Source organism: Centropristis striata, chromosome 15 (assembly GCF_030273125.1).
Source record: "Centropristis striata isolate RG_2023a ecotype Rhode Island chromosome 15, C.striata_1.0, whole genome shotgun sequence".
NCBI lineage: Eukaryota > Metazoa > Chordata > Actinopteri > Perciformes > Serranidae > Centropristis > Centropristis striata.
In genome coordinates this window covers 24,740,680-24,760,587 of record NC_081531.1, presented here as the reverse complement: position 1 = coordinate 24,760,587, position 19,908 = coordinate 24,740,680, and the positions used below count along the sequence as shown (strand labels likewise).

The 19,908-nt window shown below is 41.3% G+C and overlaps 1 protein-coding gene across 1 annotated transcript; it reads right to left on the bottom strand.

Annotated features, from left to right (window-relative positions):
• Positions 1-2,757: 2,757 nt before the first annotated feature.
• On the bottom strand, positions 2,758-10,702 carry smfn (small fragment nuclease). Its single transcript, XM_059352376.1, has 7 exons — positions 10,427-10,702; positions 8,570-8,653; positions 8,414-8,491; positions 6,605-6,716; positions 6,403-6,511; positions 5,319-5,372; positions 2,758-3,215 (listed from the first exon to the last, which is right to left on the bottom strand). Exons 1-7 carry the CDS (start codon positions 10,685-10,687, stop codon positions 3,095-3,097), a joined length of 819 nt encoding a protein of 272 aa, XP_059208359.1. The 5' UTR covers positions 10,688-10,702; the 3' UTR covers positions 2,758-3,094.
• Positions 10,703-19,908: the final 9,206 nt, after the last annotated feature.

Below are 19,908 nucleotides of genomic sequence, written 5' to 3'. Positions count from 1 at the left end.
GCTGTCATGCCAGCTTTGTTTTCCATCTGGAGGCTGCTCCAGCATTTCATTGGATTGTATTGGGGGACAGTGACCATCAACACCATTCACACAATAAATGTACTAAATATTTGTGTACTTTTTTGTAATTCAGTCATTTATTCTTGAATGTAACCCGATCCTGTGAGATAATCACACAGAACCATCTGTGAAGCAGTTATTTATTTAAATTTTTATCCCACTTAACCCATTTTATTCATCACCCAGTTAGTCCTATCTTGATCCTGGGCGCTACCTCGTCCCTGTCGGTCTGGGAAGAGCCCTGAACTGGCCACATGCTTCCTCCGATACATGCGGAGTTAGCAGACCGCTTCTTGACACCTGACGGGGAGATCACGTTATTCCCACCGGTTCCTCCGGAGCGCTCATTCAATGTATAATTGAGGATCTGTTTATGCTTAAATCTAATTGCATTTTGTGTTAATGTCTTTAATTTTATCAAATCAAGAAGTAAAATGAACAGGACAAGTGTAGTCAAAGTGAAGCAATACTCGCTTCATAATTGAGATGAACCTCACAAAATGACAACAACACAAGCACACAACTAATTCTGTGAACTTGAGAATGAAAAACAAAATGCATACTAAACGTTTATGACAAGAAGCATAAACAATCACAATCCAAATCATAGTCATCACAGCAAGCTTATAATAGTTTTTTCATTAGTTTTAGTTTTAATTTCGTTGTCAATTTTTGTTTTCAAATTCAGTTAGTTTTAATGAGTTTTTATAGTGAGTTTGCTAGTTTTAATTAGTTTTTATTTTTTGGAAAATGCTTAGTTTTAGTTTAGTTTTAGTGTTAGTTTTTTTGTAATGGGGTATTTGTTGGGTGCCAGATTCAAAAAGGTCACAATAAATGTTTCCTTTATTTCCTTTGTCTGATCCATCTCAGCCCCAATAAGTTTATTAAGTCATAAAACCAGATAGATGAAATAGATTTCATATCAACCAAAAAGGTTCACGTATGAAAAAAGTTGACAAAGACGAAAACGAAGGACATTTTCACTATAATTTTAGTTAGTTTTAGTTCATTTTATAACCACATAATACAGTTTCAGTTAGTTATCGTTTTTAAAAAAAACTCGTTTTTATTTTTATTTCAGTTAACGAAAATGTTTTTTCAATTCTATCTTTTTTTGTTATTTTGTTAGTTTTCATTAACTATAATAACCTTGCACCACATAACACATCTGTGGATTTAGAGAATTGACCCTTACAGACTTGACAGTTGATGCATCTTGGCATGATTGAATGACAAAATCCAAATGAAAAGACAAATGTAACAACAGCTTCAGTGACTCCACCAAGCCATATTTCTTTGAAAATTGTACATAGTTTGCTTCAGAGTGTTTGAATGTTATCCTGAAAAAGCAAAGGCTGAATTTTAAGGTTACTTGACATCACAAGCTTATGTCCGCGTTTAATGTAAGTTCCTTTTGTTTAGAATATGGACAAACCTACTCATGTTTTCCCAACTATCACCCTGGAGTGCTATGCCTTTTCAAATGTATAATTAACCCTTGTGCCCTCGTTGGACATTTTACTCTTCTATTTTTTCATTTTTTGATCATTTTGGCTGTGTTACAGCTTGAGGCATGAATTTTTGCAGAAGCTTTTCTTTTTAGCAACATTTTTGAAATTCATTGTCATTAACCCTTACATGTCTTTTATACTCCATTGGTGCATTTACTACCCTCTGGTGACCCTCGTGGCCCAAAAAGGACACACACACTAAAACTGCTATTAAATTACCATATATCAATATTTTTTTCAGATTTTATTTCATAAATCTCTTAAACAACTTAAGACCTGTTCAAAACTACCAAACATTAAATGATTTTCAGAATTTTAACCCTTTGTATGCAAGTTTTTATATTTGAATTTTTCCAAAATTTCTTCCAAAAAAAACTCACAAAAGATGATTTTTATTTTCTCGATGAAATACATAGTAGGGAGCTGGGGTTTTGGTGGCGATTAGAGTCTTGGATAAGTCAAAGATTAGCAACAAAATTGATTTGATTGCATTAGTATTTTTTATGTAGTGCCATATACTTCCTCTGGGGAATGCTGACATTACTGAATTAATGTTTTTATACCATAATGGCAGTGGGATTTAAAAATGTGGTGTGAATGGAAGTCTGTGAGGCATTTTTGGCCACAAAGGTAATGAGAGAACTGGCATATAAAGGGTTAAAACTCTGAAAATGATTTAATGCTCGGTAGTTTTGAATAGGTCTGGAGATTTATGAAAATTAATCTGAAAAAATTATTGATCTATAGTGATTGAATAGCAGTTTTAGTGTGCGTGGTCTTTTTTGGCCTCAAAGGTCACTAGAGGGTAGTAAGGAGGGCATTAGGGTTAAACAATAGCAAACTTGTCGGCTATAAATAAAAGCAAGAGGGAATGCTTTTAGAATATGTTGTAAAAGGTATGACCATACTTAGTGTAAATGTGATCCGAGATGTGAAATGAGCAATGTATATGGAATTGTTGATTCCCTTTAATTGATATCTGTTGATATCTGACTGGACTCTGGACAAGAATAAAATCTGACAAAAATAAAAACTGTGTGAGAGAAATGACACTAGATATATCCTGGATTCTCATGTTTTCTTGTGATATCATGGTAAATCCAGCTGAAGTGCAAGGTAAGCATGAAAGTAACGCATACTTCAAACCATTACATGTATCTGGCTGACAAAGATGACACAGGTGGAATAGACTGTTTTCTCAGGGATCATTGTTTATTTGGTTTCTTCTTAAAAACAAGGAAAATGAAAGTCAATCCCAGAATAAGGTTGAATAAATACAAACTGCAAGGTCACTTCTGAATGCTCCTCTTTTAAATATGGAAAAGGGTTTCCTTTAAATTAACCGTTACCTTGCTTGATGAAATCTCAACATTTTACTTTTGAACAATACTGAAAAAAGATTAGGCAGATAAATATGAAAAGAAAAAAAACTAAAAACATTTAAGACGATCATGTAATTGAACGATGAAAGCGATGTCTTCAAAAGACGCAGGGACACAACACTGAAGGTTCCATAGTCTCACTTAACGATTGTTGCTGCCTCCATTTTCTACAATCGTGCACTTGTTCTCTGTTGAGGCTTTGAAGACGGTGGCTCTGTAGTACTGCAGCTCTTTAATGCTCTCCTGGATGTCATCCAAGGCCCTGAACGAGGAATACAAAGTCAGTTCATTTTGTTATTAATTCTTCTTTTCGAACCGAAAAATAAACAACATAAACTACAACGTAGGCTCAATGCATATACGTATACATACACATACTTACATAGACACCATTATACAGATGTACGTATAAACATATACACACGTACAGTATATATAGCCCTATACATATACATGCATCTGCCCCGCCTGTAGCACATGCTACATCAGTCTGTGCTATGGATGATTTACCATCTGGGCACCAGTGACTTCTTCTGTTTTCTAGAGTGTAGCCTACAGATGAGATTTTGAGGCTTGTACTACAAAACTACCAACCTCTGTAGCATCAGTGCTATAAGGAAAAACAGTTACCGTATTTCCTTAAATAGTAGCCAGGCTTCTATTAATAAAAAAATCAGTTTGGGACCCGGCTAATAATAGGGGCAGGCTATTATTTGAAGGAGGCTTTTATTAAAAAAAGAAAATCAGAGCAGCTCTGACCGGTACTTTTTAGAGTGTTTTACACATCGCATTGTAGCTAGTTACCCGGATGTCAGCCATATTGGAAGTACTGGGAAGTAAACAAACAATGAACAATATGCTGAATGTTCATTTTAAGCAGGATTTAAAATGTCTAAACTACTAAAAAAGCCCAGAAGAACGTGCGTAAACGGCTCGACTTTACAGAGAATGACTGGGACAGCGGGAGAAACAACCATATTTACCTACAGTACTAACTCGTGTGGCCAAACTTCAAAATACAGGTGTTGTGTTGAAATCTGTTACCCCGTCAAATGATGTTTCCTAAATGGTGTTCTCCGTAGCATCACCTCCGCGGTTGGAGTTAGGATCTAAGTTTAAGGTTAGGCCTTGTAGAGAGAACTGTTTGGGGTTAAGGTAAACTTGGGCTCATGTTAACAACTTAAAGGAGGACTGGTTGGGGTCAGGGGTCAGGTTGGTGCAGGTTAAGGTAAGGGGGACACATATCGACGGGGGAACAGACTTTGACATAACACCGGTAAGACACCCGGCTTATAAAAAGAGGTCGGCTTTTATTTAATAAAAATTGTTTTTTACACCTGGTTACTAAATGAGGCCGTTCATTAATAGGGGCCCGGCTTTAAATTGAGTAAATACGGTAATGTACATATCAATCTTGAACATAACGTCCAGCAGATAGAATCTCTGATTGGGCAGCCTACCTCACTGAGGCATTACTCCAAAAAGAATGGCTAAAACAGTGCCTATCTGCTCCAAGGCTGCTGACAGTCCTGGGAGCTTGTCGGGCATAGCAACAGTAACTAAGGGTGTGGAGCTTTTGCGAACGGTCAATTGCGTGGTAAAAAAAACTCAAATTCCACGGCAGACTTTTTAAATTCCATGGTAGATTTTTAAACTAGATTATTTGCAAAAACTTTTCTCAAAGGAACGCTGCATAAGAAATGATAAACATGATAACTTGATTTAGTTATTAGATTGTTTACATTTATTGAGCTAGTCACATTTAATATTTAGAAAATATCTAAAGATAGCGAGACGTGCACAGAGTGGACAGCGGCTGGCTGAGAGACAGACAGACAGAGACAGAGAGGTTTTGTGGTCTGGCCCACCAGATCAAATTGTGCTGTATGTGGCCCCTGAACTCTGCTCTAAAGGCTTGTGTTTAAATGTGTGGGGTTGAAAGAATTAATTTCTAACCACCCGCCACAGTACTGTCTGTGATTCATTATTAGCTACCATTAGTGAGTTATCACCACAGTTATTAACATAATAACGATGATCCAGTCGTAAAAACAAGTATGATGGTCAAATATTAAAATATTATCCTTCCCCATCCTCACCCGCACTTAAGGCTACATTACACACTGTCCCAATAAAAAATAGTAATAGACACTTTGAAAACCAACTTACTTTAGATGATGGCAGAATAGAAGTCTCCGTTTTGGTTTATCTTACCCCCCTGCTAATTAGTGTCTGTATTCAAGCAGCTTTCCGCATTGTTGCCTCTGTGAGTCCCATCTAATGATTCATCCAAATAAAAGTCCTCTGCTACTTCCCAGTCTGTATTAGTGGGGATAGTGGTGAGGGGTGTGAACCTGTTGTTTACCTGTGGGCTGCTTTCTTGTGAGGCACCATCTTGTATTCCACTGGAAACCACCGTCTGAAAGCATTTACAGAACAAAATCAAACCCTCTAATATTAGTCTCATATGCCATACTATCTTTTATTTCTTCTTTTGGACTCCTATCTTTGAGGAACAAAAACTACTCAGCACTGCAATATTAACCCTCTTGTACTCTTGGGGTCCTTTTTGACCCAAAACCATTTTCAACATACGATTAATATAGGTAAACTTGCATAGAATTGCTTGAAATTCACACAGATAGAGATTCACACACACACAGTTTTTATCTTCTCACAAGGACGCACAAACACACGCTCACAAGCACACATGCATGCACAGTCAAACTTGAAAATGAGGCCTTAATTTTGTATATTTGACTACAATTGACCAATAATAATGAAAAAAAAAAAATGAAAATCGTACATCAATGTGTTGGTCTTGACGTGCCGTAAAAGGTGAAAAAAAAGTTGGTAATATTTTTTCTACATGTCCTAAAACCAGTCTTGTGTCATGGGGTCCTTTTTGACCCCTGAGGAGGATGGGTGTGATTCCTTTTTTATTTTTGCTGACATCCAAAAATGAATAATGCTTTCAAAACGCAAGTTTCACTAAAAGTTGACATAACATACACTGTGCATTCCCATCAAGAAATTATTATTCTACTATAACTATTAAAAAATATATTCAGGTTTTATTACGGTTTTTCTCTTGAAATGAGGCCTAATTTTGTATGTTTGACTAAAATATGAAAATTATATATACATTTTTTGGTCATGAGTTGCCTTAAAAGGTGCAAAAAAGTTGGTAATAATTTTTTTCTACATGTACTAAAACCAGTCTTGTGTCATGGGGTCCTTTTTGACCCCTGAGGAGGACGGGTGTATAGTCGACGGGAGGACTACACAAAGGTTAAACAGGGCCTTTGACAAACCATGAATTGCAGAGAACATAAACAACAAGACCTTCGTGAGAAAAGCAAGGAGAGCAAGCTAAACAGACTAGTTAAAAAATAATGTGGCAGAGGTGAGAATATTCAAATATTCAAGACAGCCACACAAACACTTGCCTGCAAAGCTCTTTGATGGTGCTGACGTCAATGATTCTATAGTGAAGGTGGTACATAAACTGTGGCATGTACTTGTCCAGGAATTTCTTGTCTGCATGCACAGAGTTACCTGCAGGAAATGGAATCATACGGCAGGACTGTAGGAGCTGGATCAGTTGAGTGATATTATGTTTCTGCCATTGACGCCAGCAAAGTAACTTACCAGCAAGAGGACACTGTCCAGGTGGGGTGTGCTGTCTGACGAAAGACAGGAACTCATACTCCGCTTGTTCTAGGGTGATTTTACTGTCCTGTACAGCCTGGGTCAGTCCTGACTGAGACACAATTACACTGGATAAATATCATTCAACACTTTTAGTCAGGTGGCTTAGGACCAAACTTGAGAAGAATGGGGACACACCGGACAAAAGCACAACATTTTTTCCACATGCTTTCCATCACCATAGGTTTACATTTTTTGTAAGAGCCACTTCATCAAGATTGGGGATCGGAGATGGCAGCCATATTAAGTCTATGAGAACCAATATATCTTCCAAGCCACTTAGAAGGTCAATCTTGGTGTCAAAATATACAGAGAATGATGTCCTGCTCCCTCTCTGTGTGTTTTACTGTGAGCCTCCCTGTTCTTTGTTGGTGGAGGACTGACAGGCAGGTTGAAGGGAGAGGAGAGGGAGGGGGTTTATTTTGTGCGGTGGGTAACAAGGTTATAATTGTTTGGGATTTCTCATTAGTTTCAGTTTTAATTTCTTGTCAATTTGTTTTCAAATTGAGTTAGTTTTAATGAGTTTTTAGAGTGAGTTTGCTAGTTTTAATTATTTTTTGGCAAATGCTTAGTTTTAGTTTAGCTTTTATTAGTTTTAGTGTTTTTGTAATGGGGTATTTGTTGGGTGCCAGATTCCAAAAAGTCACAATAAATGTTTCCTTTATTTCCTTTGTCTGATCCATCTCAGCCCCTATAAGTTTATTAAGTCATAAAACCAGATAGATGAAATAGATTTCACATCAACCAAAAAGGTTTACATATGAAAAAAGTTGACAAAGACGAAAACGAAGGACATTTTCACTATAATTTTAGTTAGTTTTGTAACCACAAAATACAGTTTCAGTTAGTTATCGTTTTTTTTTTAAAACTCTCGTTTTTATTTTTATTTCAGTTAACAAAAATGGTTTTTCAATTCTAGTTTTTGTTATTTCGTTTTCATTACCTATAATAACCTTGGTGGGCAGAATGTTTGATGTAAATAACAAAATGTTCTGAACATAGAATAACAATGTTGAACTTGAGTCTGGACTAATTAAATGAAATTACAATTATTTTATTACAGGGAGAGTAAAGTACAGAATAAAGGTACCGCGGGCTACCGGCACTGATTTCCAGGTACTGGTATCGGAATAGAGCTGCAACATTTATTCGATTAATCAAACAATAATCGATTATTAAATGAATCGTCAACTATTTTGATAATCTAATAATTGGTTTGAGCAGTTTTTTAAAAACAATAAGTTCAAAATCTCTAATTTCAGCTTCTTCAATGTGAATATCTCTGGTTTCCTTGTTCCTTTATGACAATAAACTGAATATCTCTCATTTGTGGACAAAACAAGAGATTTGAGGACGTCACCTTGTGGTTTGGGAAACACTGATTGATATTTTTATACATTTTATTGACCAAACAACTAATCAATTAATCGTTTCAATAATCAACAGATTAATCGATAATGAAAATAATCGTTAGTTGCAGCCCTATATCAGAATCAGTTCATATTTGAACGGTGCATGAGTGAGCTAGAATAGAAGATGGATGGATGAAACCGTGGCCAGAAAATGACTGTTGCACTGCTCTCCGTTTCCAAACCTAGTGTTTCCTGTCAGTTGTCCGGGATACAAATATTTGTTGGACATAACTGACTTGGGTGAAGGGCAAAATGGTAAAAAAAAAAAAAAAATGCAACTCAGACAGATATGCAAAAATAATTTTCTTCCAAGTCCCTAAACAGAAAGACATCTTACCTTTCCATGATGCTCTTTACACCACTCAGACATCCCTTCAAGCAGTTCATTGGGCTGGTTTATTATCAAGTTGGGCCCCTGCCGACCAAGAACATAGGTGTTAATTAAAAAGACCTGAGAGAAGCAGCAGTCCAATTGTATTAATGCGTACATTACCTCAGCCAAAATATTCAAGTCAGAGTCTGTGATGATGCATGCCATTTCAATGATCTGGTCCTTCTCAATGTCCAGACCTGTCATCTAAAAAACACACACAAACACCTAGTTACCATAGAGATAGTTCACTGACATGTGTTCAGTCCTCAAAGCTGCATTACTTAACGTCTTACAATATGTTCTTCCTTAATAAATAGCACATCAACAGGCATCCCATCAGAATAATTGCAACAAAAATAATATTTTGTATGCCTATATTATATTCCATGTGTGTGGAGCTAATTGTTGGGGTCTGAGAGAAATGTTTGTGTACAACTGTGTATATATATTAGGGCGATATATAGATATAAAATATACATTGATATATTTTTAAATGTGATATTGAATTAGACAGATACAAAAAATCTTTCCTGCCACATGCCATCACACTGTACAATAACAAATAGTCTGGTTCATTACATACTGTCTATGCACTTTGTGTTTTTTATGCACACTGTTCATTGCACCTTATTTGTTTCATAGCACCAACATTTTTATACTGTATATTCATATTTATTCTGCACTGGAATTCTATTCTACTCTTTCTTTAGACACTTTATATTTTATTGTATTTTTATTGTATTTTTATTGCTTGTTCTTTTTACTTAATTGTGTTGTCATTGTCTCTTTGTGTAATGCTGCTGCTACACTGTAATTTCCCAGCTTGGGATAAATAAAGTATATCTATCTATCATCTATCTATCTAGACCATATCACATATATCGATATAGTTCAATTTTTTCCCCTTTCTTTATATAAAAATGCTGCTCTTCGTAGGGTTTGTCATATTTAGTTCTTTTGTAATGTTCGTTATTCTTTTCTCATATAAATATATTTATTTCAGAGAAAGATTGGTCTATTTTATTTCATAGGCTATTTTTATTTAAGATATATTTTTATTTAAATGTCCACTTTATGGAGCTTTGATTAAAAAAAAAAAAGCCACTCCTGTTATACAGTATTTATGTTCACTTCAATAAACGGTTTCAATAAAACTACTTGTGACATGTCATATTTGTATTTGACTTTGACTGAACATTTGCTCTCACTCTCACTCATATACAAACGATTCTATCATTACGGTAACTTAACCATTTTTTTCTCATCAATTTTCATTCAGATTTTGTTCTTTATACATTGTTAAAAGCCATTATGTTTGATTATATTCTGTTAAATTGTACATTTTAAAACAAATCTATATTTATTTAAGTTAGTTTATTAAATATTTATTGTATAAGTGTGGGGAAACCATGACATTCTTATTTGGATGCATTACAGCAATGAATTTGTGAATCAAAAATATGTTTAAAACTATAAAAAATATTAACACAAAACAATGCATTGTGCCTCATTATGGCTATATTGTTCATTCATATAAAAGTGAAATATATTTAGTTTAATAAAGTATGTCCTGATAATCTTCACAGACAGCTTAGACTGGCTTCATGAGAATCACCCAGTTAGACTTTGTAGGACTACTGCCGTAACGTGTTTGCATTGTCATGTACCGCTAGCATCAGTCAGAATGTCACAACGTGGGGTTGTCGGTTCAAAACCACTGTGTTAGTGTGTAGCTAGTTGACTGACGCTCACGTCACGTGTCGGGGTTTAAACCTTAAACATAACGGTTAGTTGACGTTAACTGACAGTCCTTCACTACTGATATGTGATGTTAGTTAGACCCTGAGCAGTGGTATACTGACAACCATAAATAGCATTACAGCTAACTATGCTACATGCTATTGTATTAGTTGACGCCAGCCAGTTTAAAACAGCAGAATTACACAGACAGAAGCCGGTCTGGGCTCTGACACTTACCTCTAAGTCCACCCACACCATTCTCTGAGACATGGCAGTGGACGACATGTTGATTGTTCTGGACCCGTGAACGTCTAAAACGGAACGCAATGTGGAAGTGAAAGGGTTTATGACACGACTATACGATATGTTTCTCTGCAGAAAACTCCGGGGTGAATGAACTGCTGCCTTGTAGAGACGAAGGACAGGCTGAGTCCTCCTTTGAACTAACTCCAGGATAACAGGAGCCCATGCCGAACCCCGCGAGCAGCACGCTAACATCCTGGTCCGCCCGGCGTCCTTCTTCTTCTTTGGTGTTTATTGGCAGTTGGCATCCTTTTTGTTTTATTTACCGCCATCTGCTGGACTTAACTCTATTGAGTCTTGGGCTATTTAGTCCATTTGAATCCTTTTCATCCTGCCTGTAGACACCACTTAAAAAATGTTTATATGGCACGTTGGTATTTTTTTCCAGCACAACCTCACCTATATGACCTAATAATAATTGATTTTTTATTCTGACTCACTGGATCAACATTTTGAACCAAAAAGAAACAAAAAAAAACAACATAAATGTGATCTTGTGATTGTGTATGATCCTGTCATCCAACTCTGGTTTTTATTCTAGTGAGACTATTTGTGTCTTGTGTGTTTAGCCTAACAATTTTGGTCATTTTGTGTATTTTTTAGTCATTGTCTTTTTCGTGTCTTTTTGGGTCATTTTGTGTCTTTTGTTGTGTCTTTTGGTGTATCTTTTTTTTTTTTACTTTCAAAGCATTATCATGCTCAATAAAGAATTTTAAAAGCTGCAAATGTGAACAAAGGTTGCAAATATAACATAAAAGAGGGTTACATCCAGTTCTATCATTTTATACAAAATATATTTGAGCTTGTCTCCAGTTTTACTTGGTATATCATCATCAAACTGTAACGGGCCTCATGGAGTTTACAGCCAGAACTTTAGAGGTAAATTTACAGTAGGGCTCCACGCTGCTTTGTTTTCTAGTCTGGATGTGATAAAGAAGTCATGCTTTGGCACTTTTGGTGACTCCAGAGGGTTTAACTTCTTTCATACTTTTCCTTCTGTTATATTCTTTTGATAAGTCCAGTTGTGCCAAGAAATCTCTGATGGATTTTCCTCCCTTCCCTAGATTTCCCACCTTCTATTATATTTTTGAAATTTTCTCCTCTTATAGCTGCCTTTTTCATCTCTACCTCCATCCTTTCCCTCTTCCTTTCATACTCAGGACACACTTTTACCACATGTTCTACTGTCTCCCTTTCCCCACAATTACACTGACCAGTTGTATTTAATCTACTGTGCCCTATTCTTAGTCTACTTATAATTACTTGTTCTGTTCTATTATCACCATAACACCCTCACTCCCCTTCTACACTTTGTATAAATGTCTCCCTTTTATTTCCCTCTTCCAATGATGCTTCCACTGATTGATTATTTATTTCCAGATTAGACTTTTCCCCTCTGCTTCTGGTAATTTTACTTTCATTTCCACCTCCTCTTTTTTTTTTACTGCTTCCTTACCATTTTGTCTGCTTTTTCATTTCCTATTAACCCTTGATGAGCTGGAACCCAAATGAACACTATTTACCTCCCCTATTGTGACAATCCGGATGTTTTAAACAGTTGTAGAACCTGATAATGTAATAAATTCCCGATAATGTAATAACTTCCCGATAATGTAATAAAAATCTGCACTTGAGTCCATTGAAAATGTAATAAAACCTGATAATGCAATAACTTCCCAATAATGTAATAAAGTGCATTTCCCAGTAGTGTAATACAATTTTTTTTTTTTTTTTTTTTTTTTTACTCCTCCAAGAATCGCCACCTTATCGTGGTGGAGGGGTTTGTGTGCTCCAGTGATTCTGGGAGCTGTGTTGTCGGGAGCAATAGCTCCTGGTAGGGTTTCCCATGGCAAAGTGGTCCCAGGGGAGGGGCCAGACTAAGAGCGATTCAAAAGACCTCTATGAAGCGGACCATGAGAGACCAGCGTACCTCGCCCGGCACGGGTAAACCGGGGCCCCTTCCTGGAGCCAGACCCGGGAGGGGAGCACGCAGGCGAGCGTCTGGTGGCCGGGCTTTTGTCCATGGGGCCCGGCCCGGCACGCAGAGTAGGGCATAGGGGTCGGGTGCAGTGGGAGTCGGGCAGCAGGCGAAGGCGGGTACCTGGGCATGCTGACCCCCGGCTCCAGCGGCTAGCTCTGGGGACGTGGAACACGTGGAGCCCGAGCTTGTGCGGGAGGTGGAGCGTTACCAGCTAAAAATAGTTGGGCTCACCTCCACACATAGCGTGGGCTCTGGAACCAAACTCCTGGAGAGAGGCTGGACTCTCTCCTTTTCCGGAGTTGCCCAGGGTGAGAGGCGCCGGGCGGGTGTGGGGACACTCACAAGCCCCCGGCTGAGCGCCGCTGTGTTGGAGTTCTCCCCGAGGAACGAGAGGGTCGCCTCCTTGCGGCTGCAAGTCGCGAGGAGAAGGTCTCTGACTGTTGTTTGTGCCTATGCACCGAACAGCAGTTCGGAGTACCCGGCCTTCTTGGAGTCTCTGGGTGGTGTCCTGGAAGGGGTACCGCCTGGAGACTCTGTAGTTCTTCTGGGAGACTTCAACGCTCACGTGGGCAACGATGACGGTACCTGGAGGGGGGTGATTGGGAGGAACGGCCTGCCCGATCTGAATCCGAGCGGTGTTTTGTTATTGGACTTCTGTGCTAGTCATGGATTGTCCATAACAAACACCATGTTCGAACATAGAGTTGCTCATAAGTGTACCTGGTACCAGAGCACTCTAGGCCAAAGATCGATGATCGATTTCATTATCGTATCGTCAGATCTGCGGCCGTATGTTCTGGACACTCGGGTGAAGAGAGGAGCAGAGCTGTCAACTGATCACCACCTGGTGGTGAGTTGGATCAGGTGGCGGGGGAGGATGCTGGACAGACCTGGCAAACCCAAACGTGTAGTGAGGGTGAACTGGGAACGTCTAGCGGAGGCCCCTGTCTGCAGGGTCTTCAACTCACACCTCCGGAAGAATTTCTCCAACATCCCGGATGAGGTTGGGGACATGGAGTCCGAATGGGCCATGTTCAGAGCCTCAATTGTTGATGCGGCTGGTAGGAGCTGTGGCCTGAAGGCCGTCGGTGCTTGTTGTGTCGGCAACCCAAGAACCCGCTGGTGGACACCAGCGGTGAGGGAGGCCGTCAAGCTGAAGAAGGAGGCCTTTCGGTCTTGGCTGGCCAAGGGGTCTCTGGAATCAGCAGACAGGTACCGTTCGGCCAGAAGGGCTGCAGCTGCGGCAGTCGCTGAAGCAAAAACTCGGGTATGGGAGGAATTTGGGGAGGCCATGGAGGAGGACTTTCGGTCGGCCTCAAAGAGGTTCTGGAAAACCGTCGGGCGTCTCGGGAAGGGAAAGCAGGGCTTGGCCCAAGCTGTGTTCAGCGGGGGCGGAGACCTGCTGACCCGACCTGTGGATGTCGTCGGACGGTGGAAAGAACACTTTGAGGAATTCCTTAATCCAGCCAACACGTCCTCTGTAGAGGAGGCAGAGTCTGAAGACTCAGGGGAAGACTCACCAGTAACCCTGGCAGAGGTCGCTGAGGTAGTCAAAAAGCTACCCGGCGGCAAGGCGCCAGGGTTGGATGAGATTCGCCCTGAGATGCTGAAGGCTCTGGACACTGTTGGGCTGTCATGGTTGACACGCCTCTTCAGTGTCGCGTGGAGGTCTGGGACAGTGCCAGTGGAGTGGCAGATTGGGGTGGTGGTTCCCATTTTCAAAAAGGGGGACCGGAGGGTGTGTTCCAATTACCGTGGAATCACACTCCTCAGCCTCCCCGGAAAAGTCTACTCCAGGGTGCTTGAAAGGAGGCTCCGGCCGATTGTCGAACCTCGGATTCAGGAGGAACAATGCGGCTTCCGTCCTGGCCGTGGAACAACGGACCAGCTCTTTACCCTTGCGAGACTTCTGGAGGGGGCATGGGAGTTTGCCCATCCAGTCTACATGTGTTTTGTGGACTTGGAGAAGGCCTACGACCGTGTCCCTCGGGGAGTCTTGTGGGGGGTACTGCGGGAATATGGGGCACCGGGCTCGTTGCTACGAGCTATCCGGTCCCTATATAACCAAAGTGAGAGCTGTGTCCGTATACTCGGCACAACGTCGAACACGTTCCCAGTGGGTGTTGGCCTCCGCCAGGGTTGCCCCTTGTCTCCGATTCTGTTTGTGGTTTTCATGGACAGGATCTCAAGGCGCAGCCGGGGGGAGGAAGGGATTCGGTTTGGTGATCTAAGAATTGCATCTCTGCTTTTTGCAGATGATGTGGTTCTTTTGGCTTCATCAAGCCGGGACCTCCAGCACGAAGCGGTTGGGATGAGAGTCGGCACCTCCAAGTCTGAGGCCATGGTTCTCTGCCGGAAAACGGTGGACTGCCCCCTCTGGGTGGGGAGAGAGGTACTGCCTCAAGCGAAGGAGTTCAAGTATCTCGGGGTCTTGTTCACGAGTGAGGGTAGAATGGAGCGTGAGATGGACAGGCGGTTTGGTGCAGCGTCAGCAGTGATGCGGGCGTTGTACCGGACCGTCGTGGTGAAGAAGGAGCTGAGCCGGAAGGCAAAGCTCTCGATTTACCGGTCCATCTACGTTTCAACCCTCACCTATGGTCATGAACTTTGGGTAGTGACCGAAAGAGCAAGATTGCGGATACAAGCGGCTGAAATGAGCTTCCTCCGTAGGGTGGCTGGGCTCAGCCTTAGAAATAGGGTGAGGAGCTCAGACATCCATAGGGGGACCCCGGAGTAGAGTCGCTGCTCCTTCGCGTCGAAAGGAGTCAGCTGAGGTAGTTTGGGCATCTGGTAAGGATGCCTCCCGGGCGCCTCCCGTTAGAGGTGTTCTGGGCACGTCCAACTGGTAGGAGGCCCCGGGGAAGACCCAGAACACGGTGGAGGGATTATATCTCTCTCCTGGCCTGGGAATGCCTCGGGGTCCCCCAGAAGGAGCTGGACGTTGTGGCTGGGGAGCGGGACGTCTGGAATGCCCTGCTTAGCCTGCTGCCCCCGCGACCCGGCCCCGGATAAGCGGAAGAAAATGGATGGATGGATGGATGGACTTTTTTTTACCAATAATGTAATAAAGTATAACATTAATGGGAGGTTATTACATTATCGGGTTAGCCTTCATTTCGCAAGACCTGATAATGTAATAATTCCCCAATATTGTAATAATTTAACAGCAGATCACCCATTACTTGGGTTCAAGTGGTGATACTGTGTAGGCACCTCTAGCTCAAGAGCTCTAGCGCCACCAACAGGTCAAAGTTGAATGTTTATTAACTTTTGACTCATTCATCCGTTTTTCACAAACGAGGTATCCATGACACACGAATGCATTCAACAGCTTCTTGAAATCTAAAGGTGCTTGGTGTTATACTGTTACAACCCAGTTGGGGTCTAGGGAAAAGGGAAGGTAACACAACGCTGGTGTACTCAGGCAAATACAGATTTTTATTAAGTAACAGCAAAATAAACAAAGTTAACGAAAGGAGAACCTTCTTCAGGCTAGATACAAGTGGTATAAGGTGAGGCAATGAAAAAAGGGCGGAGGGTGGTGCCAACTCATAAAACAAACTTAAACAATCTTCCTAACTCGATTTTCCCCAAAACTATCTTTCTACTTAAAACACAACAAACAAAGGAACTCTGGCTGACTATGCTGGTTTACACTACACAAACAAAAATACAGAAATGCAACCACCCATAAACTAGTGAAACTAACAAATGTAATAATCGAAGCCTAAGCCTAATGCCCAATAAACAGTTAACAATAACAATTCGAGCCTCAATTTCTCAGACACACGGTTCTCAAAATACCTTATAACAAAGAGACACACAAGGCCATACAAAGACAAAGGAGGGCCGTCCACAGCCGCGCGAAGCTGCTCTTAAAGCCGAGCTGGAGGCAGGTGCGGCAGGTGATTGGACGCCAGACGAATCGAGCGGACAGAGGGCGGAGCCAGGGGAACACTCGATCTGGCCTTCGGTGGAGGCGTTACCCAGTGGGGATTCCCTCTGACGGTATGATCCGCTGGTTATGATTGTACATACGGGACAAGAAAACGAGCAGGTTGTGGTCAGTATAAACAACCAGTGGCAGAGAGCAAGAGCCGATATACACTTTAAAGTGTTGAAGAGACCACAGGTGCGCGAGCGTCTCCTTTTCAATAGTGGAATACCTGAGCTGATGTTTGGTGAACTTACGAGAAAAATAACTAACAGGATGCTCCACACCGCGGGAGTCTTCCTGTATCAAGACTGCTCCCGCACCCACAGCACTGGCATCAACTTCTAGCTTGAAGGGACAAGCAAAATCAGGAGCAGCGAGGACAGGGGCGTGGCAGAGTAGCGTTTTGACGCTCTCAAAGGCATGTTGGTATTCTGGTGTCCACTCAAAGTCTATTTTTACACTCGTGAGCCTAGTTAAAGGATGCGCCACAATGGAACATTTTCTACAGAAGTTCCTGTAATAGCCCGTCATGCCTAAAAAGCGTTGTAAAGCGCGTCTGGTTGTAGGGACAGGGAAGTCTCTCATAGCGGCCACTTCTTTTCTATCGGGCGGACCTGACCCTGACCAACCTGCTTTCCTAAGTAGGTCACTGTACCTTCCCCAAACTCACATTTAGCGAGATTGAGAGTGAGAGAGGCTCAGTCAAGGCGATTGAAAACTTTGGTGAGACTCCTCACGTGTTCTGGCCGGGAAGAAGAATACACAATTACGTCATCCAGATAAGCATTGCAGTTAGACAGCCCAGCTAGAACAGTATTAACTGATCGTTGGAAGGTAGCGGGAGCATTGCACATACCAAAGGCCATAACAGTGTATTGCAGGAAATGGTCCGGAGTTACGCCGGGATTTCACTGGATGCGTAACGACTCCGAAAGGGGTCCGTCCGCAACGGCTGCGTATCTACGCAGTCCGTCAAAACCCACCGGATCCGTCTGTGTCGGAGCTGTTGCGGACAGCAGAGTCCCGAGGACGCACGAGATCTCGCAAATTCACGCCTAATCAATTGATATAACTGGAAGAGAATCAACATCTCCTCGTTAATGACTGGAGACAAATCCAGCGACTCCGTCTTAACCAGTGTTGCCACAGTTACCTTGAAAAAGTAATCCGATTACTGATTACTCCTTTAAAAAGTAACTTAGTTACTTTACTGATTACTTGATTTTAAAAGTAACTAAGTTAGATTACAAGTTACTTTATTAGTTACATTCAGCAGCTGCCGACAACAACCCCTCGCCGCCTCAGCATAAAAATGACAACCAGTTTTAAATTGCCAATACTCATTTTATTGGAAGTGTATTTTTAACAGTAACGTACAAACAAAAAATACATGTTTTTATAAAAAATAAAATAAAGACAGTCTTTCTTGACTTCACTTAAAAACAAATCTCTTTTTTAAATAAAAAATAAAATAAAGACAGTCTTTCTTGACTTTACTTAAAAATAAATACTCTCTTTTTTTTTTAAATAAAAAATAAAATAAAGACAGTCTTTCTTGACTTTACTTAAAAATAAATACTCTCGGCGACTTTTCCTAAATATATGTGTTTGATGGTTTCTGAAGCTTACAACTTATATATAATAATATATTAAAATGAAACAAACTCTGAGCATTTATACCCCGGACTGCCAATAGCGATCATATTGACTGCTGCATATAAACGGCAGTTATAGACCACTTTGTCCAGCTGTGCTGTGTGAATCGCAAGAGAGAAAGAGATGAGATACCGGGCGCGTACGGGCAAAAACTGAAGGAGGAGGATTGGATGGTGGCTCAGGTAGCGATGAGGAAACTGTCACTGTAAGCTGCACACCTGTAAGCAGCTGTGCTCCATGCAGACATTTCTCAAACTTTATTTTGTAGGCTAAGGACAGACTAGATCATGATTGTGTTGGATATAAAGCGCCATATAGTCATCCTTACTGATTGACTTAACGTAGCCTGAAGGTAGTGGGAGTGTCTGTTGTGAGTTTAGGGGGCACGTCAGCCAGAGCTGTAGTGTGTGTGTGAGTGAATGAGTGAGTGAGACTGCTGCCTGCTGAACAGAGGGTCGCAGAAAAAGGATCTGAAGTGCCCGTGTTTCGGCTTCAAAAACCCGCAGAACTGATCCGAAAACAGCCCAATTTTATCCACCCACCCAAACCCATTTTTACCCGCAAAATAGATTGCAAAACCGCCGATCGACGTCGCTCCCCGAGTCACAAGAAGAAAGCAAATATATCGTTTTACTAAGGAAAATGACAAAAAATAGTAACGCACACAGTGACTTGGATAAGTAACTTTAATCTGTTTACTGGTTTGGAAATAGTAACGCGTTAGATTACTCGTTACTGAAAAAAGCGGTCATATTAGAGTAACGCGTTACTAATTAACGCGTTACCGGCATCACTGGTCTTAACGAGCGCTAACGAGGTCGGCCGGCTTGTTAACAAGAGCCTCTTGTTAACAAGCCTTAGCGATCTCTGTTTGTTTACAACAAGCACCGGAGTGAGCGGTGTCAGTGGGGTGAAAAGACGAGTGAAAACCTCTAACCTGTTGATTTCAGGTCTTCAAGTTATGAAATACGATCCGCCGTGAACCCGAGGTACTTTATTTTGAAAATATACCGGATGTTTTATTTTGTGTCTGTGCACGACTTCCTGTCCCGAACGATCTGTTCTGTGCTGAATTTATGCGTCATGCTCCGTCGTCCGACAAAAATAGAAGCTCTGCGCAAGTGTTGCGAGGGCTGTCGGATGGCCATGCGTTGTCGGACTCATTACGCAGCGGATCTGCAGTCGGTGGAATCTCACACATTGATTATAATGGGTGCGTAACGGCTCCGACGACGGATCTGCAGCCGTTACGCATCCAGTGGAATCCAGGGGTTACAAATGTGGAGATTTCAGACGCACGCTCAGTTAAAGGGACCTGCCAGTAGCCTTTCAGCAAATCCAACTTACTGACAAAAAAGCGGAGCCTATGTTGTCTTCCATATGCGGCAACGGATAGGAATCGGGCACAGTGACGGCATTGACTTTCCTAAAATCTGTAATAAATCTAGAAGAGCCTTCTGATTTCGCTTCTAACAAGCAAGGCGAGCTCCACGAACTAGAGCTTGGTCTGGCCAATCCATGCACTAGCAGATACTCGGCTTCTTGTTTCATTAACTCTCTCTTTATCTGATTGGCCCGATAAGGATGCTGTTTAATTGGCCTAGCACCCTTCACATCAATATCATGCTGCAACACTGTGGTGCGTGTCAGAACATCGCCGAAAAGGCAGGAAAAGTCAACAACCAAAGTTACAATATCATGTTGCTGCTCATCATCTAAGTAATCGAGATGCCGAGGTAATTCTTTAAGCATCTCAGAGTTTGGCAACCGAGCGCTCTGCTGGAGAGGACGGTGCACAGATAAATCATCATCAATGCCATCACTAAGGTCTTTTACAATCAG